The 15,690-nt window shown below is 45.9% G+C and overlaps 1 protein-coding gene across 1 annotated transcript in view; it reads left to right on the top strand.

Annotated features, from left to right (window-relative positions):
• Nucleotides 1-2,957: 2,957 nt before the first annotated feature.
• KCNN1 (potassium intermediate/small conductance calcium-activated channel, subfamily N, member 1) overlaps nucleotides 2,958-15,690 on the top strand; it is a 33,147-nt gene continuing 20,414 nt past the window's right edge. The window contains exons 1-2 of the mRNA XM_006898255.1: nucleotides 2,958-3,437; nucleotides 4,394-4,489. Of these exons, the coding sequence (XP_006898317.1) occupies nucleotides 3,033-3,437; nucleotides 4,394-4,489 (501 nt within the window). The 5' untranslated portion in view covers nucleotides 2,958-3,032. The remainder of the gene's footprint in view (nucleotides 3,438-4,393; nucleotides 4,490-15,690) is intronic.

Below are 15,690 nucleotides of genomic sequence, written 5' to 3'. Positions count from 1 at the left end.
GTCTCCAAGGAGCACTCTGGCTGCGCCTTCTCCAAGACTTATCTGTTTGTTCTTTTGGCAGGAGAAGAGTACTGAGTATCCTATCTACTGCCAAAAGAACAAGCAGGTACATCTTGTAGAACATATAGTCAGAGTGCGCCTTGGAGGCAAAGATGATATAAAGCCTTGTCTCACATACTTGGGCGTGTTGCTAGAAGAGGCTGTTCCTTGCAGAACGACATCATGTTTGGAAAGGTGGAGGGATGGCAAAAGACAGGAAGACCCTCAACCAGGTGGATTGTCACAGTGGATGTCAGTAAAGAGCTCAAATGAGTCAGATTTTGAGGATGGCACAGGATAGAACAAGGTTCAGATCTGCTGTTCATAGAGTCTCTATGTCGTACTTTACTCGATGGCTCCTAACAACAGCAACAATTGTGAGGATGGTGCAGTACTGAGTTTCATTCTGTTTGTATGTAAATGTTGTATGGTATAGAGTTGGAGCCAACTCATAGCTGACCCTCCAGTGGGTTTTCAGAGGCTGTAAATCACATAGGAGTAGATTGCCATTTTTCTTCTGTTATACATAGATAAGAGATCTACAGATGTACGGAGCTCTGGGGGCCTAGTTGTTTTTTTAATATTTTATTTTATTGTATTTTGTGTGTGTACCATCAAATCAGATCTGACTGGTACAGGAGGAGATGGCACCTCCTTCTCCAGCAGAGCATCTGGTGGATTTGAACTGCACACCTCTGGGATTGCAGTGCAGCTTCTTACCATTAGGCCACCAGAGCTCCTTAGGTGGCCTAGTTGTTTTTTTGTTTTATTTTGTTTTGTTTAGGTGGCCTAGTTTTAAAGAGCTGTGCTGTCAGCCCGAAGGCACACAGTTCAAATCTACCAGCTGTTCCACTAGAGAAAGATGGTCAGTCTCCTCCCGTGTGATTAAAGTACTTCTGTTATATGTAGATAGGATTGTGTAAAATGAATGTAAGCAGCATGGAATTATACAGGGACAACCAAGTCTTACATCTCCACAAGGGGGGCCTGCTCCAACCAACAGTATCCATAGTATCAATTCCCATGAGGTCAGACATGCCCCCAGCACACACTCCTGCACCTCTTTATACTAATTTTTGAACCAACCCTACTGCCCTCCTAGGTCAGAAATCCCTTGCAATGGTTAAGGTAGACCTCACAGAAACATACAATTATGGGGTTTATTAGCAAGGTTAACAGGTTGGTAACAGGATACAGTTCTTCCATCAGGACAGCTTCTGAGGTATGCTCCCAGGCCCTTCAGTCTTCAGCCTAGCACTTTAGGCAAGTGTTTTGCAAAGCCCTCTTGGCCCTGCCAATTATGGTGTCTCTCCCCCTTCACCACTCCTCAGTCCTCCAGCAGATGAGCAAAGGCTCCTAGCTCTGGTTCCATGGAGTAGCAGTCCCCAGGTCAGCTCTTTCGCACGTCAGGTCTCTGGTTCTCTGCTGTGGCTACTGCTGCTGGGCCTGTAGGCCCCAAGCTGAATGGTGCAGATTCTTTGACCCTGAAGGACATGCACTCTGCATTCCCTGCTGCTGCATTGCTGGTGGTGGGATCCCCACATTTCTGCTGCTGAAGCTGCTGAATTTGATGGCAAGTCTGGCCAGTTCCCTTGTGAATAGATTAACATGCTTTATTTACATGACCCCCCCCCCAATCCACATGGCAAAGTCAGTGGCTAGGATTGCCATTATGAACAATAAGCCCTTGACACCACAAATTGCTAAATTGACACTGATTTGACAGGACTTAATGACAGCAACAAAACCAGGCTCACTTACTTGGAAATGTCATGAAGTTTGCAGAGTAAATGTGTATAAAGAACTATCCTCAGTGCGTAGTAAATGAAGCCAGTTACCATCAAGTCAATACTGATGGCCTCACGTGTGTCAGAATAGAACTTGATTCCCTAAGGTTTTCAGTGTCTGCTTCTTCAGAATTGGATTGCCAGGCCTTTTTCCTTCTTCTTTTTTAATTAATTTTAATGAAAGTTTACAGAGACTTAAGGTTTCCAGTCATTCATTGTTGCACCCCCTCACCCCAATTCACTTTTCTCCTTGATAAGTAAAAGAAAAACTTTTTCATTGCTGTGCAGTCCCTCCCCCCCAAGTCCATTGCACTGTGCAGCCTTCATTCTGGACTCCTCTCAGTGGCTAGGATTAGTACCTAATCATAGATCCCTTTTAATCAGTTCTCTCCATCATCTGTTGCAATGCAGATTCCTCCCCTTCTTCTCTGTCTTCCCTCAACCCCAATGTCAGTTCTGTTTTACAACAGTGGCCCTATGCAGGCCTTTCTTCTGAGGCTCCTTTGAGTAGACTCAAGCTTCCAGTTGTTCAATTAGTAGCCTCACACATTAACCATGGGCACCAGCCAGAGTCTGGCACATAATAGGTGCTCCGTAAACATTGGTGTGGGTGGCAGCTAGGGGTGTGTTTGAGGGTGGGAGATGATGGGCAGTAGGGGGCAGGTATTGGGCATTGCAAAAGGGAGTCTGGCAAGTCAGATTTAAAGGAGTGGCATCAATGGTGAAAGGATGTTCCAGGCAGTTGGGAACAGCATGTGCAAAGGCCCTGAGACAGATCTGAGCTTGTCTGTCCTAGTGAGAGGGTGGCGGGGAGGGGGGGGTGAAGGTAGGAGAATGAGGTGGTAGAAGGTGGCCTGCTGAAGGCCTCTTAGCCTTCACAAGATGTTTGGCTTTTGCTTGATGGTGCTAGGGAGTTACAGTTGAGTTTTGAACAGAAGCTAATTTAGATGTTTCTGGAATGATTGATTCATGTACTAAGTGCACTCTCTGTGTGTACCGCATGGAAAGCTCCATATTTGAGACATCTAGAAGATTCTGGAGTTTTGACAGTGCTCTCTCCCCTGATCAGTTGGCAAAGCCCAGGGTGACCTCTGGTTGTAACTGCATTCCCTGTCCCCTCTGCAGGTCAGCGCGGGAGCCCACCCACTGCGCCATGCTGGGCCCCGGGTGGCCTGCAGCGAGCCCGACACCTGCCCCCAGATAGTCATGAACAGCCACAGCCACAATGGCAGTGTGGGGCAGCCACTGGGCAGCGGGCCAGGGCCCCTGGGCCGAGACCCCATGGACCCCGAAGCTGGCCACGTCCCCCAGCCCCTGCATAGCCCAGGTCTGCAGGTGGTCGTGGCCAAGAATGAGTTGGCCCGACCCTCGCCCGGCAGCCCCCGGGGGCAGCCCCAGGATGAGGACGAGGAGGAGGACAATGAGGAGGAGGACGAGGCAGGAGGGCGGGGGCGCTCGGGGAAGCCCCCAAATGCAGGCCACCGCCTGGGCCACCGGCGGGCACTCTTCGAGAAGCGGAAACGGCTCAGTGACTATGCGCTCATCTTTGGCATGTTTGGCATCGTTGTCATGGTGACCGAGACGGAACTGTCCTGGGGTGTTTACACCAAGGTAGGCACCACCTTACCCTCTCCTGCATTTTGGGGTATGCTCCAGAGGACCCACCAGACTCCCACAGCCCCTTGGACTCATGGATGGGCATTCCTACCCCAGTGGTCCAGTGAGAGACTGATAGGATATGGGGCCATTGTTGGGGAGTCCTGAGCTCCCATCATGCGACCTCTTGGGGCAGCAGGTAGAGTGCAATGGAGAGAGAGGCCTGGCCAGTCCTACTGGCCAGCAGGAGCGGCTGCTCCCTGGACAGGCTGCCTGGACTGGGTGCAGGGTCAGGGCCCTGGGAAGACTCGAGCCAGGGATGGGCTTCCACCTCCTTCCAATAGCATTTGGAGCCAGGAGGGAACTGGTCACCAGGGTATGTGGGGACGGTGAGAGAGCAGGACTGAGTCAGGCTTATAAACTGAGTGCTGCATCTTCTCGGGCCAGGCTTTCTACACTATCGAGTGCTCGGCCTACAGGAGGCCAGCTCATATAAGCTGTTACATGTCAGGACCACAGGAGGGAGGCCTTGGAAACTGTGGTGCCAGGTGGCTGCAGGAGCGCAGATTTTGCAAACTGTCAACTTCTGGTCCTGCAGGAAGCCAGCTGTTACAAACTGTGAAGTGTTGGACCCATAGGAAGCCAGACTCTTTAAACTGTGAAATGCCAGGCCCACAAGGCCAGGTTTTTATACACTGTGAAGTGCAGTCCACCTGCGGTCTATCCAGCTGTTTCTACACAGCACCTACAGGATGTGGGAACCAGCACTCCCACATACCTCTCGTGCTTGACAAGAGAGGAAGTTGTGGCCTAGTGAGGAGTGGAGACTCCAGCAAGGAGGGGGACTGTGACCTCAACTTGTCTGGGTGACTTGGTGCCCCTTCTCTAATGGTCAGCCAGGAGCCTGGGTGCACCGAGGGCCTCCCACTTCCCTCAAGCACGTGTCCCTCTGTCCATCTCTCTCTCCCCAGGAGTCGCTGTACTCATTTGCACTGAAATGTCTCATCAGCTTCTCCACCATCATCCTGCTGGGCCTCGTTGTCTTGTACCACGCCCGAGAGATCCAGGTCAGTACCGCGGGCAGGCCCAGGCACTGAAGGGAATGTCCAGTCCCAGGCGCCCAGGGGAATATCCAGTCAAAGGGACTGTCCATTCAGCCCTTATACAAGAAACAAATGAAAACAATGAAGACACATACTCCAAGTCCCTCTCCATGTCCTTGGGAAATCCTGGATTTAACTCTCAGCTAGGTGGGCAGAAGGTTTTTGGTTAGAACCCACCCTGAGGAGCTTCAGGGGAAAGGCCTGGCAATCTGCTTACAAAAGGTCACAGCTTTGACACCATCCCCCACCCCAAGCATAGATTTCTCCTCTGCCCAGTGGGGTCATCCTGGGTTGACATCAGCCCTTTGTCAACTAAGAACAATAGGTTTCCCTGGGAAGTGAGTCTGTGTTTTTACATGTGTGCTGAGCTTAGAGTGTCTCACTCAGCCAGCAGCAGAGTTTGCTGAGCTCTGAGCACGTGTGCCCCTTGGGAAAACACACAGGAGTCGTTTTGAAAACCCCAGGGTCTTCTGAGACTTTGCAGCTGTGAAAACCAAGGTTCGTAGCAGTGAGGTTCCTCTTTAGTATGATTGAGCCCTGTGGCTAGCGTGGGTAGCTGCACCCCAGAGACTTCATCCTGCTCTTTTGCGGGGGCTGATGAGTGTGAGGTCAAGGTGAAGGGAGATGCTAGTTCAGGTTGTGCCTACTATAAGCAGAAGGTCACTAGGCCCAGCTCTGGGATGGAGAAGCCATAGCTGAGCTGACTCTTGACCTCTGACCTTTGGCTCTAGAACTTGAAACTGCAATCTGATGGGGGAGATAATGTGTAGTAAAGTTGTGCTTGGGATCTGTGCTTTGTACAGGCGTCTGTAGGTTTGTTAGGAGCGTGACATGCAGGAGGGGACCGCAGTTCTGGCTAGGAGGGAGCAAGGACCGTGAGCTGATGCAGAAAGCTGCCTGGTGGCCCTCAGCCAATTAAGCAGTTTCCATGTGAACAGCACTTCTCCTGGGTGGTGGTGGTGGTTGTTGAGGTGTTGGCAGGCCAGAACCAGCTCATCGTGACCTGTGGAGAACCAGTGAAACCCTACCCGATCCTGGGCCGGCCTCACATCTCTGCTGTGCCTGTGCCTGTCCACCTCGTTGAGGGTCTTCCTCCCTTTCACTGACCCCTCCTTTCCCACCATGATGTCCTTCTCCAGAAACTGGCCTCTCCTGATAATATGCTCCAAGTGGATGTGAGACCCAGTCTCACCGTCCTTGCTTCTAAGAAGCGCCCTGGCTCCCCTTCCTCCAGGACAGATTAGTTTGTGCCGTTGACAGCACTCTTCCTTAAGAGGCACCACGGTTCAAGGACTTCCTTTTCTTCACTCACCGTCCAACTTTCACGTGCATATGAGGCAATAGAAATCCCCAGTGGCTTGAGGCAGGCACACTTTAGTTTTTACAGTGACAATTTCGCTCTTTGACACGTTTTTTTCCCTTAAGGTAGAAGTAAAGACCGTTTTCTTAGGGAAAAAAATACTTCGCAGAGAGACAGGTCATCCTCTAAAAGTAAGGAAGTGGAGAGGTTACTTCTTAGTGCTGTGACGAAGTCCTTGACAGCAGATTTGCCTGAAGCAAGACATCTTTTGATTTAGGTCTTTCTTTAGATTTCTCTTTTTTTCCCCCCCATCTAATTTTTTAATCTTCATTTGAGTGAAAGTTTACCAAGCACCTTGGTTTTCAGGAAGCCTTTCATATGTACTAAGTACAATTAATGTACATAATTAATGACAGGAGTTTGGTGACTTAGTGGTGAGAAATCACGCTGTCAGAGCTACAGTCTGCAGTTTGAACCTCCCAGCTGCTCTGAGGGAGGAAGATGGGCTGCTTCTCCCTTGAGGTTTTTGTCTTTGGAAACCCGCTGGAGGTTCAGCTGTGGGTCAGTTTCTACTCAGTGGCACAAGACAACAAAATGCCGTTAATTACAATGTCTCTTCAAAGGTCTTCATTTCTTTTGACTACTGCTTTCCATGGGAGTTGATTGAGGTTCCAAGTAAAATGAAATCACTAGGAGCTTGAGGGTTTTTTCCCTCTATTTATTTACATTTATTTACCTTGATACTTCTTACTGCCCCAGTTGTCAGGATTTTTGTTACCTGTGTGTATGGGTATAATTCATACTGAAGGTCTTTAATCTTCTTCAGTGTTTCAAGTCCTCTTTACCTTCAGCAAGAAAGGTTGTATCATCTGCATATTGCAGGTTGTTAGTGCCTCTTCCTTTAGTGCTGATGCTACATACTTTGTATAGAGCAACTACTCAGATCATTTGCTCACCATATAAATTGAATAGGTATGATGAAAATGTATTACCCTGAAACACATTTTTCCTGATTTTGAACCATACTGTACCCCCTTGTTCTGTTCCAATGACTGCTTCTTGGCTCGTGTACAAGTTGTGCTTGAGCACAGTTAAGTGCTCTGAAAACTCCTGTTGGTGTTGTTTGGTGCCTTTTAGTTGAGTATGACTCATAGCAACCCTGTGAACAAGAGATCTGGACCTGGTCCTATTCTGTACCATCCTCACAATCTCTGACACATTCAAGCCCATTGCTGCAGTCACTGTGTCAGTCCACTTGGTTGAGGGTCTTTTCTCTGTCCCCTCCACCTTTCCAAGTATGATGTTGTCCTTTTCTGAGGAATAGCCTCTTCTAGCAACATGCCCAAAGTATGTGAGATAAAGCTTTATCATCTTTGTCTCCAAGAAGCACTCTGGCTGCACCTTCTCCAAGACATACCTGTCTGTTCTTTTGGCAGTCCATGGGATAGTTCGTATGCTTCTCCAACACTTCAGTTCAAAGGCATCAATTCTTCTTCTGCCATCCTTTTTCATTGTCCAGCTCTCAAATGCATAGCAAGTGATTTAGAAGACCATGGCTTCAATCAGGTGCATCTTAGTTCTCAAATTAACATCACTGCCCCTCAATTATTAGGAAAGGCCCCTGACTATAGACTTTCCCAGTGCAGTGTATCTCCTGTTCTCCTCACTGCTAGTACAAAGTTTATTGAGTGTGGATCCGAGTAAGATGAAGTTCTTGACAGTTTCAGTCTTTTCTCTATCTCTCATGATGTTGTCTATTGGCCAGTGATGAGAATTTTTGTTTTCTTGATGTTGAGATGCAATCCATACTGAATTCTCAGTTATCTGTAATTTATTGTGATCCACACCATTGAGTGCCTTTGTGTGGTCAGCAAAACCAAGTCAACTCCTTCCTAGTACTCTCTGCTTTCAGCCAAGATCCATCTGAGGTCAACGATGCCCCTTATACCATGGCCTTTTCTGAATCCATATTAAATTCCTGCCGGTTCCCTGTAGACAAAGGGCTCCAGTTGTTTTTTGAATAATCTTAAAATTATTAAATAATCAAGATTATGAAACAGATTACTATAATCTTTTAATAACCAAATTAGACAATCAGTTAAATAATCAAAAGTATTAATAGTCAAGATTTTACCTGCATGTGATATTAATATTATTTGATCATGTCCACATTCTATTGGGTCACCTGTTTTGGAGTGGACACAGATATGAATGTCTTCCAGTCAGTCAGCCAAGTAACTGCTTTCCATCTGCCTTGGCATAGACCAGGGAGCCTGTTCAGGGCTGCATCTGTTTGTTGAAACACCGCAGTTGGTATTCAGTCAATTCTTGGAGTCTTCTTTCTCACCAGTGCTTCCACTGTAACCTGAATTTCTTCTTTAGGTGTCATCAGCTCTTGATTATATGTTACTTCCTGAAATGATTCTCTGTTGACCAGTTCCTTTTGGTGCAGGGACTGTGTTCTTTTCCTCTTCCTTTGATAATCCCTGTGTGAACTGATATTTGTCCATAGAACTTGAGAAATGTTGGGTGTGTTCTTCCCTTTTGGTTGTCTTACTCCAGGTCTTTGCACATCTCATCATCATACTTTGTTTTGCCTGTCTGAGCTGTCTTTTAGAATCTCCTGCTCAGCCCTCTTCATCATCTCTTCCCTTTGCCTAGCTTCTTTACTTCCTAGAGCAAGTTTCAGAGTCTTTTCCAATATCCATTAGGTTTTCCTTTCTTTGTTTCCAACTTTTGCCTTCCATCCAGTCAGCAGGGATCATAAAAGCTACGTTTAAAAAATTATTTTTTTATTTTATTAATTTTAAGAAAGTTTACAGAGACTTAGGATTTTCAGTTATTCTTTGTTGCATTTTTCTCCCTGCCCACCTCCCCCCCCCAATTCACTCTTCTCCTTGAAAAGAAAAACTCTTTCATTGTTATGCAGTCCCTCCCCCCAAGTCCACTCCACTATGCAACCTTCACCCTTCTGTAATGACAAGAATACCCAATCATATATCCCTTTTAAATAGTTCTCTCCCTCATCTGTTTCAATGCAATATGCATCATTCCTCCCCCCCTTCTCTGCCTTCCCTCAACCTTGATGTCAGTCCTGTTTTACAACAGTGGCCCTATGCAATCTTTGTCCTTTTGTGACTGAGATATTTCACTCAGCATAATGTCCTCCAGGGTCATCCATTTTGCATAATATTTCATGAGTTCCTTGTTTTTCAATGCTGCATAATATTCTATTGTATGACTATACCAGAGCTTCTCTGTCTATTCGTTTGTTGATGGGTTTTTGTTTTGTTTTGTTTTTTACTTTTTGTGTACCATCGAGTAGGATCCGGCTGGCACAGGAGGAGGTTGCCCCTCCTTCTCTGGCAGAGCATCTGGTGGATTTGAACCAGGTACCTTCAGGATTGCAGCGCAGCTTCTTGCCACTAGGCCACCAGAGCTCCCTTCATTAAAGCTTCTTGATTGTGTTTGATCACCTTCAGGTAGCAAAAGTTAACAGAAATCCTCAGTTTCTTCATCTTTGGCGTTAGTGGTTGGTTATAAATTTGAATAATTGTTTTATAGACAAGTCTTCCTTGACATATATGGATATTACTCTTTCACTGACAATATTGTGCTTCAGGAGACATCTTCATGTGTCCCTTTTCATGATGAATGGGACACATTCCTCTTCAATGTGTCCTTGTTGGCTTAAGTACACTGGATGATTGTTCTATCCAAAATGATCAACCCCAGGCCATTTCAGCTTACTAACGCCCAGGATATGGAAGGTTAAGGGTTTCATTTCTTGACAACTCCAAATTTTCCTAGATTTAAACTTCATAGCTTCCATACTCCTGGGTAAGCTACTTAAAAGGACTGAAAAACATAGGTCCACCCAGAAGCTTTTACATACACATTCAGAGCAGCACTGTCCACAGTAGTCCAAGGGTTGAAATCAGCCTGAAGGAATGAATGACAGGCTGTACACCGCACTGGAGGAGACTGCATGTCTTGTTCCCTCAGAGCCGCTATTGGACTTGAACTCCCAGAGAGGACTGACCTTGGGTTCGCAGTGCACACTGTGGTTCATTTACACAATGGCAGATCACTCAGCTGTGTAACACGATTTGGACACAAGTGGTGGTGGAACAAATCCCTAGAGTTTCTTGGGCTCCTGGGCTGCCTTTTTGATGGTCTGGAGCTCTGTGCCTGAACACTCAGAGAGCGATTCTGCTGTGTGCACATGAAGTTCCCATACACTAGGGTCAGCTCAGCTGCACGTGTTTTGCTTGTTGTTGTTTTGTTTTGTTTTTCATTTTCACATGGCGTTTTTCTTACACCTGGGTGTCTTCCTTCTCTCTACTCTCAACCATTCAGAAGGGCCTCTTCTTGTGTGTGGTGTCTTAAAAGGTGCCTTTGAGTCGAGTATGACTCATAGCAACCCTATGGACGACAGACCTGAACCCCTCCTGTCCTGTGTCAGCCTCATCATGTCTGACACATGTAAGCCCATTGCCACAGTCACTGGGTCAGTCCATCTCACTGAGGGTCTTCCTCTCTGTTGCTGACCTTCCACCTTTCCAAGCATTCTGTCCCTCTCCAAGGAACAGCCTTTCCTAGCAACATGCTCAAAGAAAGCTTCGTCATCTTTGCCTTCAAGGAGCACCCTGGCTGAACCTTCTCCAAGACGTATTTGTTTGTTCTTTTGGCCGTCCATGTCATATTCACTACTCTTCACCAGCAGTTCAAAGTTCAGAGCTCTCACACCACAATTTAAAGTCATCAATTCTTGTGTGATCCTTATTCACTCTCCAGCTCTCAGATGCATAGCAAATGATTGAAAAAAACATGGCTTGAATCAGGCACACCTTAGTCTTCAAACTGACATCTTAGTAAGACCTTGTTCAATTAATTGTTAACACCTTAAAAAAAAACAACCAGAAAAACAACTCATTGCCATCCTACGGGAACTGACACATGGCAGCCCCTCCATCTGGTTTCAGAGGCTTTAAGTTGCACAGGAGGAGATTGCCCATTTTTCTCCCTCAGAGCTAATGATAGATTTGAACTGTCAGAGATGGGGAACGGGGGTGGCGTAGATTAGCAATGCAGCTCCCTACAGACTACCCCCAAGAGATCCCCAGCATCATACGAGAAAGGCTTTATTCCCAAAAAGTCACATTCATGAGTCCGTGGTTAGGACTGCAACAAAATATATTTTGGGCGATACAGTTTAATCCGCAACAAGCCACAGAAAGGAATGAAGCCCTGATACCTGCCCCAGAACAGAGGAACCTAGAAAGGATGCAACTGAGAAGCCAAACAAAAGAGGCTTCATATGGAAATTCCAAGAACAGGCAAGTCTATAAAGACAGAAACTACATGAGTGGTTGCTTAGGCCTTGGAGCATTCAGCTGCCAACCAAAAGGTTAGTAGTTCAAATCTGACCAGTGGCTCCATGAGAGAAAAGACCTAGCAACTTCTCTCCCTGAAGATTACAGCCTGGGGAACCCTCTGGAGCTCTGTCATAGATGGCTGTGATGAGTCAGAGTCAACCCCACAGCACCCACCAGCAGCAGAAGGGATCAGAGAAGGGGAAATGGCGAGTGACTATTAGTGGATCCCGGGTCTCCTTTTGGGATGATGAGAGTCTTCTGGAGCTCTGATAGATGTGGTCATGGTCCCACACCGTGCATGTACTAAAGGCCACTGAGCGGTAGCCTTGGATGGATTATATCTTAGTAAGTCTATTTTTAGCTCTGGGAGCCTAGTGGTAAGGAGCTGTGCTGCCGTCCAAAGGCACATGGTTCGAATCCACCAGCTGCTCCTTGGGAGAAGGATGAAGAATCTCCTGTGTGATTTACTACCACTGAAAACCCACTGGAGGATTCATTTCCTACTTGACAGCTCATAAACAAGCCTTTTTTAAAAAAAAAAAAAACAAGAAAACCCACACAAACAAAAGCTCACCACGCAGTCCTTCAGGTGTCAAGACAAGTGCATAAGCCTCTCTGGATGTCAGGACCTGGTCAGAGCCAGAACTAAAATAAGTGAGACAGGCCCTTGACTGTAGGCACAGAATACCAGGGGCGCCAGAAACTCAGTCATCAAGACGAATACCATTCAAATGTGGTATTTTAAAAAACAGAAACAAATGCCAAAAAACCCATGGTGAATCAAATGTCAGCATTTTCCATAAAAATAGCATCAGAGTCCCTAGTACAATTGGCTCAGGTGCCGTTATTGATCAGTGATTGCTTTGGACATGTCACTTAGCTTGCCCTAATCGCGGCGTCAGACACTGCTGGCCCCCACCTCCCCCCGAAGGGAAGCAGGGACCCCTGGCAGGCTGCCCGTGTTCAGATAACACAGGTTTGTGGGTGGCACTTATCTCTGTAATTCACAGCCTTCTCGACATATTTTTCCCCCTCTTCATTTTTCTATCCCAAGATAACCACTAATCCTTTGTAGTCACGATGTCTTAAGGAAGTGGTTTTTTTTTCCCTCCCATCTAATTTTAGAATTCCTTTATTATCACTCACTTTAAAAAGGGGGAGGAAATGATAAATGTGCCTCAGTCCCTGTTAGGGGCCATCGAGCCAAGTGCGAGACAGAGTGACCCTACGAACAACAGATCTGGACCCTGGCCTCTCCTGTGCCATCCTCATCATCTCTGACACACTCAAGCCCACTGCTGCAGTCACTGTGTCAGTCCATCTCATTGAGGATCTTCCTCTCTTTTGCTGACCCTCCACCTTTCAAGCATAATGCCTCTTACCAAGAAGTAACCTCTCCTAACAACATGCCCAAAGTATGTGAGATGAAATTTCACCATCCTTGCTTCCAAGGATACACTTTTAAAAAAATTGTATTTTTCTTTTATTAATTTCTTTAATTCATTGTACATTTTCTTCCCACCACTCCAGCCCACCCCACAATGCACCACTAGTTCCAGATTGTTGTCATACATATAACGCCCAATCATATATATACCTTTCGGACAGCTCTTCCCCTCATCTGGTCTACTGCAGTGTTCATTATCGATCCACTCTCTTCTCCCCCCAGACTCTTCCACACAATCTTATTTTGTAACAGTGGTATTGTACAGTATTTGTAAGGATGAATTTTTTCCTATACACTCCTATTTGTTCTTTTAGCAATTGAGGGATATTCAGCGCTCTTCTCCAATACACAGCTCAAAGGCATCGATTCTTCTTCTGTCATCCTTAGTCATTATCCAGCTTTCAGATTTATAGCAAGTGGTTGAAAAGACCATGGTCTGAGTCGGGTGCACCATAGCCTTTAAATTGACATTGCTCCTCAGTAATTTGGGGAGGTCTCTGACAGCCGACTTTTCCAATGCAGTACGTCTCCTGATCTCCTGACTGCTGTTTGTGGATCCAAATTAGATATAGTTGTTGACAGTTTCAGTCTTTTCTCCATCTATCATGATGTTTATGGGCCCAGCAGTAAGGCTTTTTGTTGAGATGCTGAGATAGAATCCATATTGAAGCTCTTCTCTTTAATCTTCTGTAACAAGCATTCCAAGTCCTGTTCACTTTCAGCAAGCAAGATGGTGTCCTCTGCACAGCACAAGTTGTTAGCGCGTCTTCCTCAGATCCTGATGCCAGGATGAATAGAAGTCCAGTGTGTGAATGGGTCACATTGTGTTTATCCACACATCCGTGGATGGACACTTGGTTGTTTGCACTTTGACGCTGTGAATAGCATTCCTGCAAATGTACGTTATCAGTCTTTGTGTGGATACATATTTCATTTCTGTTGGGCGTAAAAACCCAGTAGTCGAATTGCTCAGTCACACAGCACCTCTATGTTTACCCCTTTCAGGGACACTCCACACAGTCAGGGCTTTTCAATTAGGATTGTGGCTGATGTTCAGAACTAGGAAACTGCACACATAAAACCTTATTTCTAGGGAGCTTTGGTGGCCTAGTGGCAAGAAGCTGCGCTGTAAGCTCAGAGGTTTACAGTTCGAATCCACCAGATGCTCTGATGGAGAAGGAACAATCTCCTCCTGTACCTGTCAGATCCGATTTGATGGTATACACACACAAAATAGTAAAAGAAATTAAACCCCCCCCAAAAAAAAACTTAATTCTGATTTATCTTGCAAAAGCTGCCTTTCTTAGTTATTTAAGGTTATGGAGTGTCTCATCTAGTGCTGCTACAACAGAAATACCATAATTAACAAATAGAAGTTCATTTTTCTCACGGTTCAGGAGTCTAGAAATGTCAATTCTCTGGGGAAAGGTCCTGGTCTCTTCTCAGCTGCTCTTCTTGGAATCCTTGGTACTTTCCATGTGGCATTTATCTCCCTGCCGCATCCACAAATTCATCACAACAAAATCCTGATTCCAGATAGGAGTTCAATTACATCCACAGGTACTGATCTTGTTAATTGCTTTGGAGTAAATTCCAACTCATGGTGACCCCATGTGTCAGAGAAGTGCTCAGTGGATTTTCAATGCCGTGACCTTTCAGAAGCATATCACCAGACCAGCCGCCTGAGACATCTGTGTGGGTGGGTTGAATCCCCACCGCAAATTCATGTTTGCACATGAATGTTTACCTACTTGTACCCCTACTTGTTGTTGTTGTTAAGGGATACTAAGTTGAGCACGACTCGTAGAGACCCGATGAGCAACAGATCCGAACCCTGCCCTATCCTGTGCTGTCCTCACAATCTCTGACACCCTCGACCCCATAGCTACAATCACTGTGTCAGTCCACCTGGTTGAGAAGCTTCTTCTCTGTCGCAGCCTCCAAGGACCTTATGTGGCCGTAGGGACTCCTCAAAAGCGGCTAAGATATACAACCTGTGTAAATGTATAAATTTTTTTAACATTGTGATTTGAATGGCACTTTACAGAGCAAATGGATTTTTCCATGCAACCATTTATTCACATTTTATTTTGTGGTTTTAATCATAATGTTCACATTGTAATGACACTCCTCCAGATTCCTCCCTGGCATTCCCTTTCTTTTCATCCTTCTAGCTTATTTTTTCTCACCTTCTGATCTTTACCTTAAACCAATGCTGCCCTTTTGCATCATGTTTGGTTAGTTATTCTAAGGTGTGAATACTTGCTGTTCTTGTTATAGGCCCGTCTTTTGTTTCACTGAAAGGTGAACCACATGGATATTCCATTCCAGGTTCTAGGGGTGACTCAGTACCTCGGTCTCAGGGGTTCCAACACTCTGTCAGACTGGCAAGCCTGGCCATTTATATGTGTTTCCACACTTCCCCCCACTCTGACCAGTATTTTCTGCTGTGATCCTTTCCCTAGTGCTCAGTGGTGGTAGCTGGGCACTGTCTGATGCTTGTTGTTTTGGAACTGTGGGAGCTGAAGTTTAAGGGTATATTAATCTTTTGAAATGATTGATTTGAGGTTTTTTAAATTTTTTATTGAGATTTTAATGAAAGTTTACCGAGAACTTGGATTTCCATTCATTTATTGTTGCACATTTTCTTCCTTCCCCTTCCCTAGTTCACTTTTCTCTTTAAAAAAAGGGGGAGGGGGCGGTCTGGTGGCCTAGTGGCAAGAAGCTGCACTGCAGTACCAGAGGTATGCTGTTCGAATCCACCAGATGCTGTGTTAGAAGAAGGAGGGGCAATCTCCTCCTGTACCAGTCAGATCCGATACGACGGTACACACACACACACAAAAATAATAAAATTAAATTTAAAAATGTTGGGGCGGTGGGAGGGGTGCGGGGGGATTGTATACCAAAGAAAAAATTTTTCTTTTACTTTCCAAAGAGAGGAGCAAACTGTGGGAAGAGGGCTGGGCAGGGAGAAAAGTGCAACAATGAATGAATGAAAATCCAAAATCTCTGTAAATGTTCATTAAAATTAATAAAG

This window comes from Elephantulus edwardii, unplaced genomic scaffold, assembly GCF_000299155.1.
Source record: "Elephantulus edwardii isolate Elephantulus edwardi_28Jun2011 unplaced genomic scaffold, EleEdw1.0 scaffold00226, whole genome shotgun sequence".
Lineage (NCBI taxonomy): Eukaryota > Metazoa > Chordata > Mammalia > Macroscelidea > Macroscelididae > Elephantulus > Elephantulus edwardii.
The sequence above is the reverse complement of the archived record's forward strand: the minus strand, read 5'-3'. Positions and strand labels throughout refer to the sequence as shown.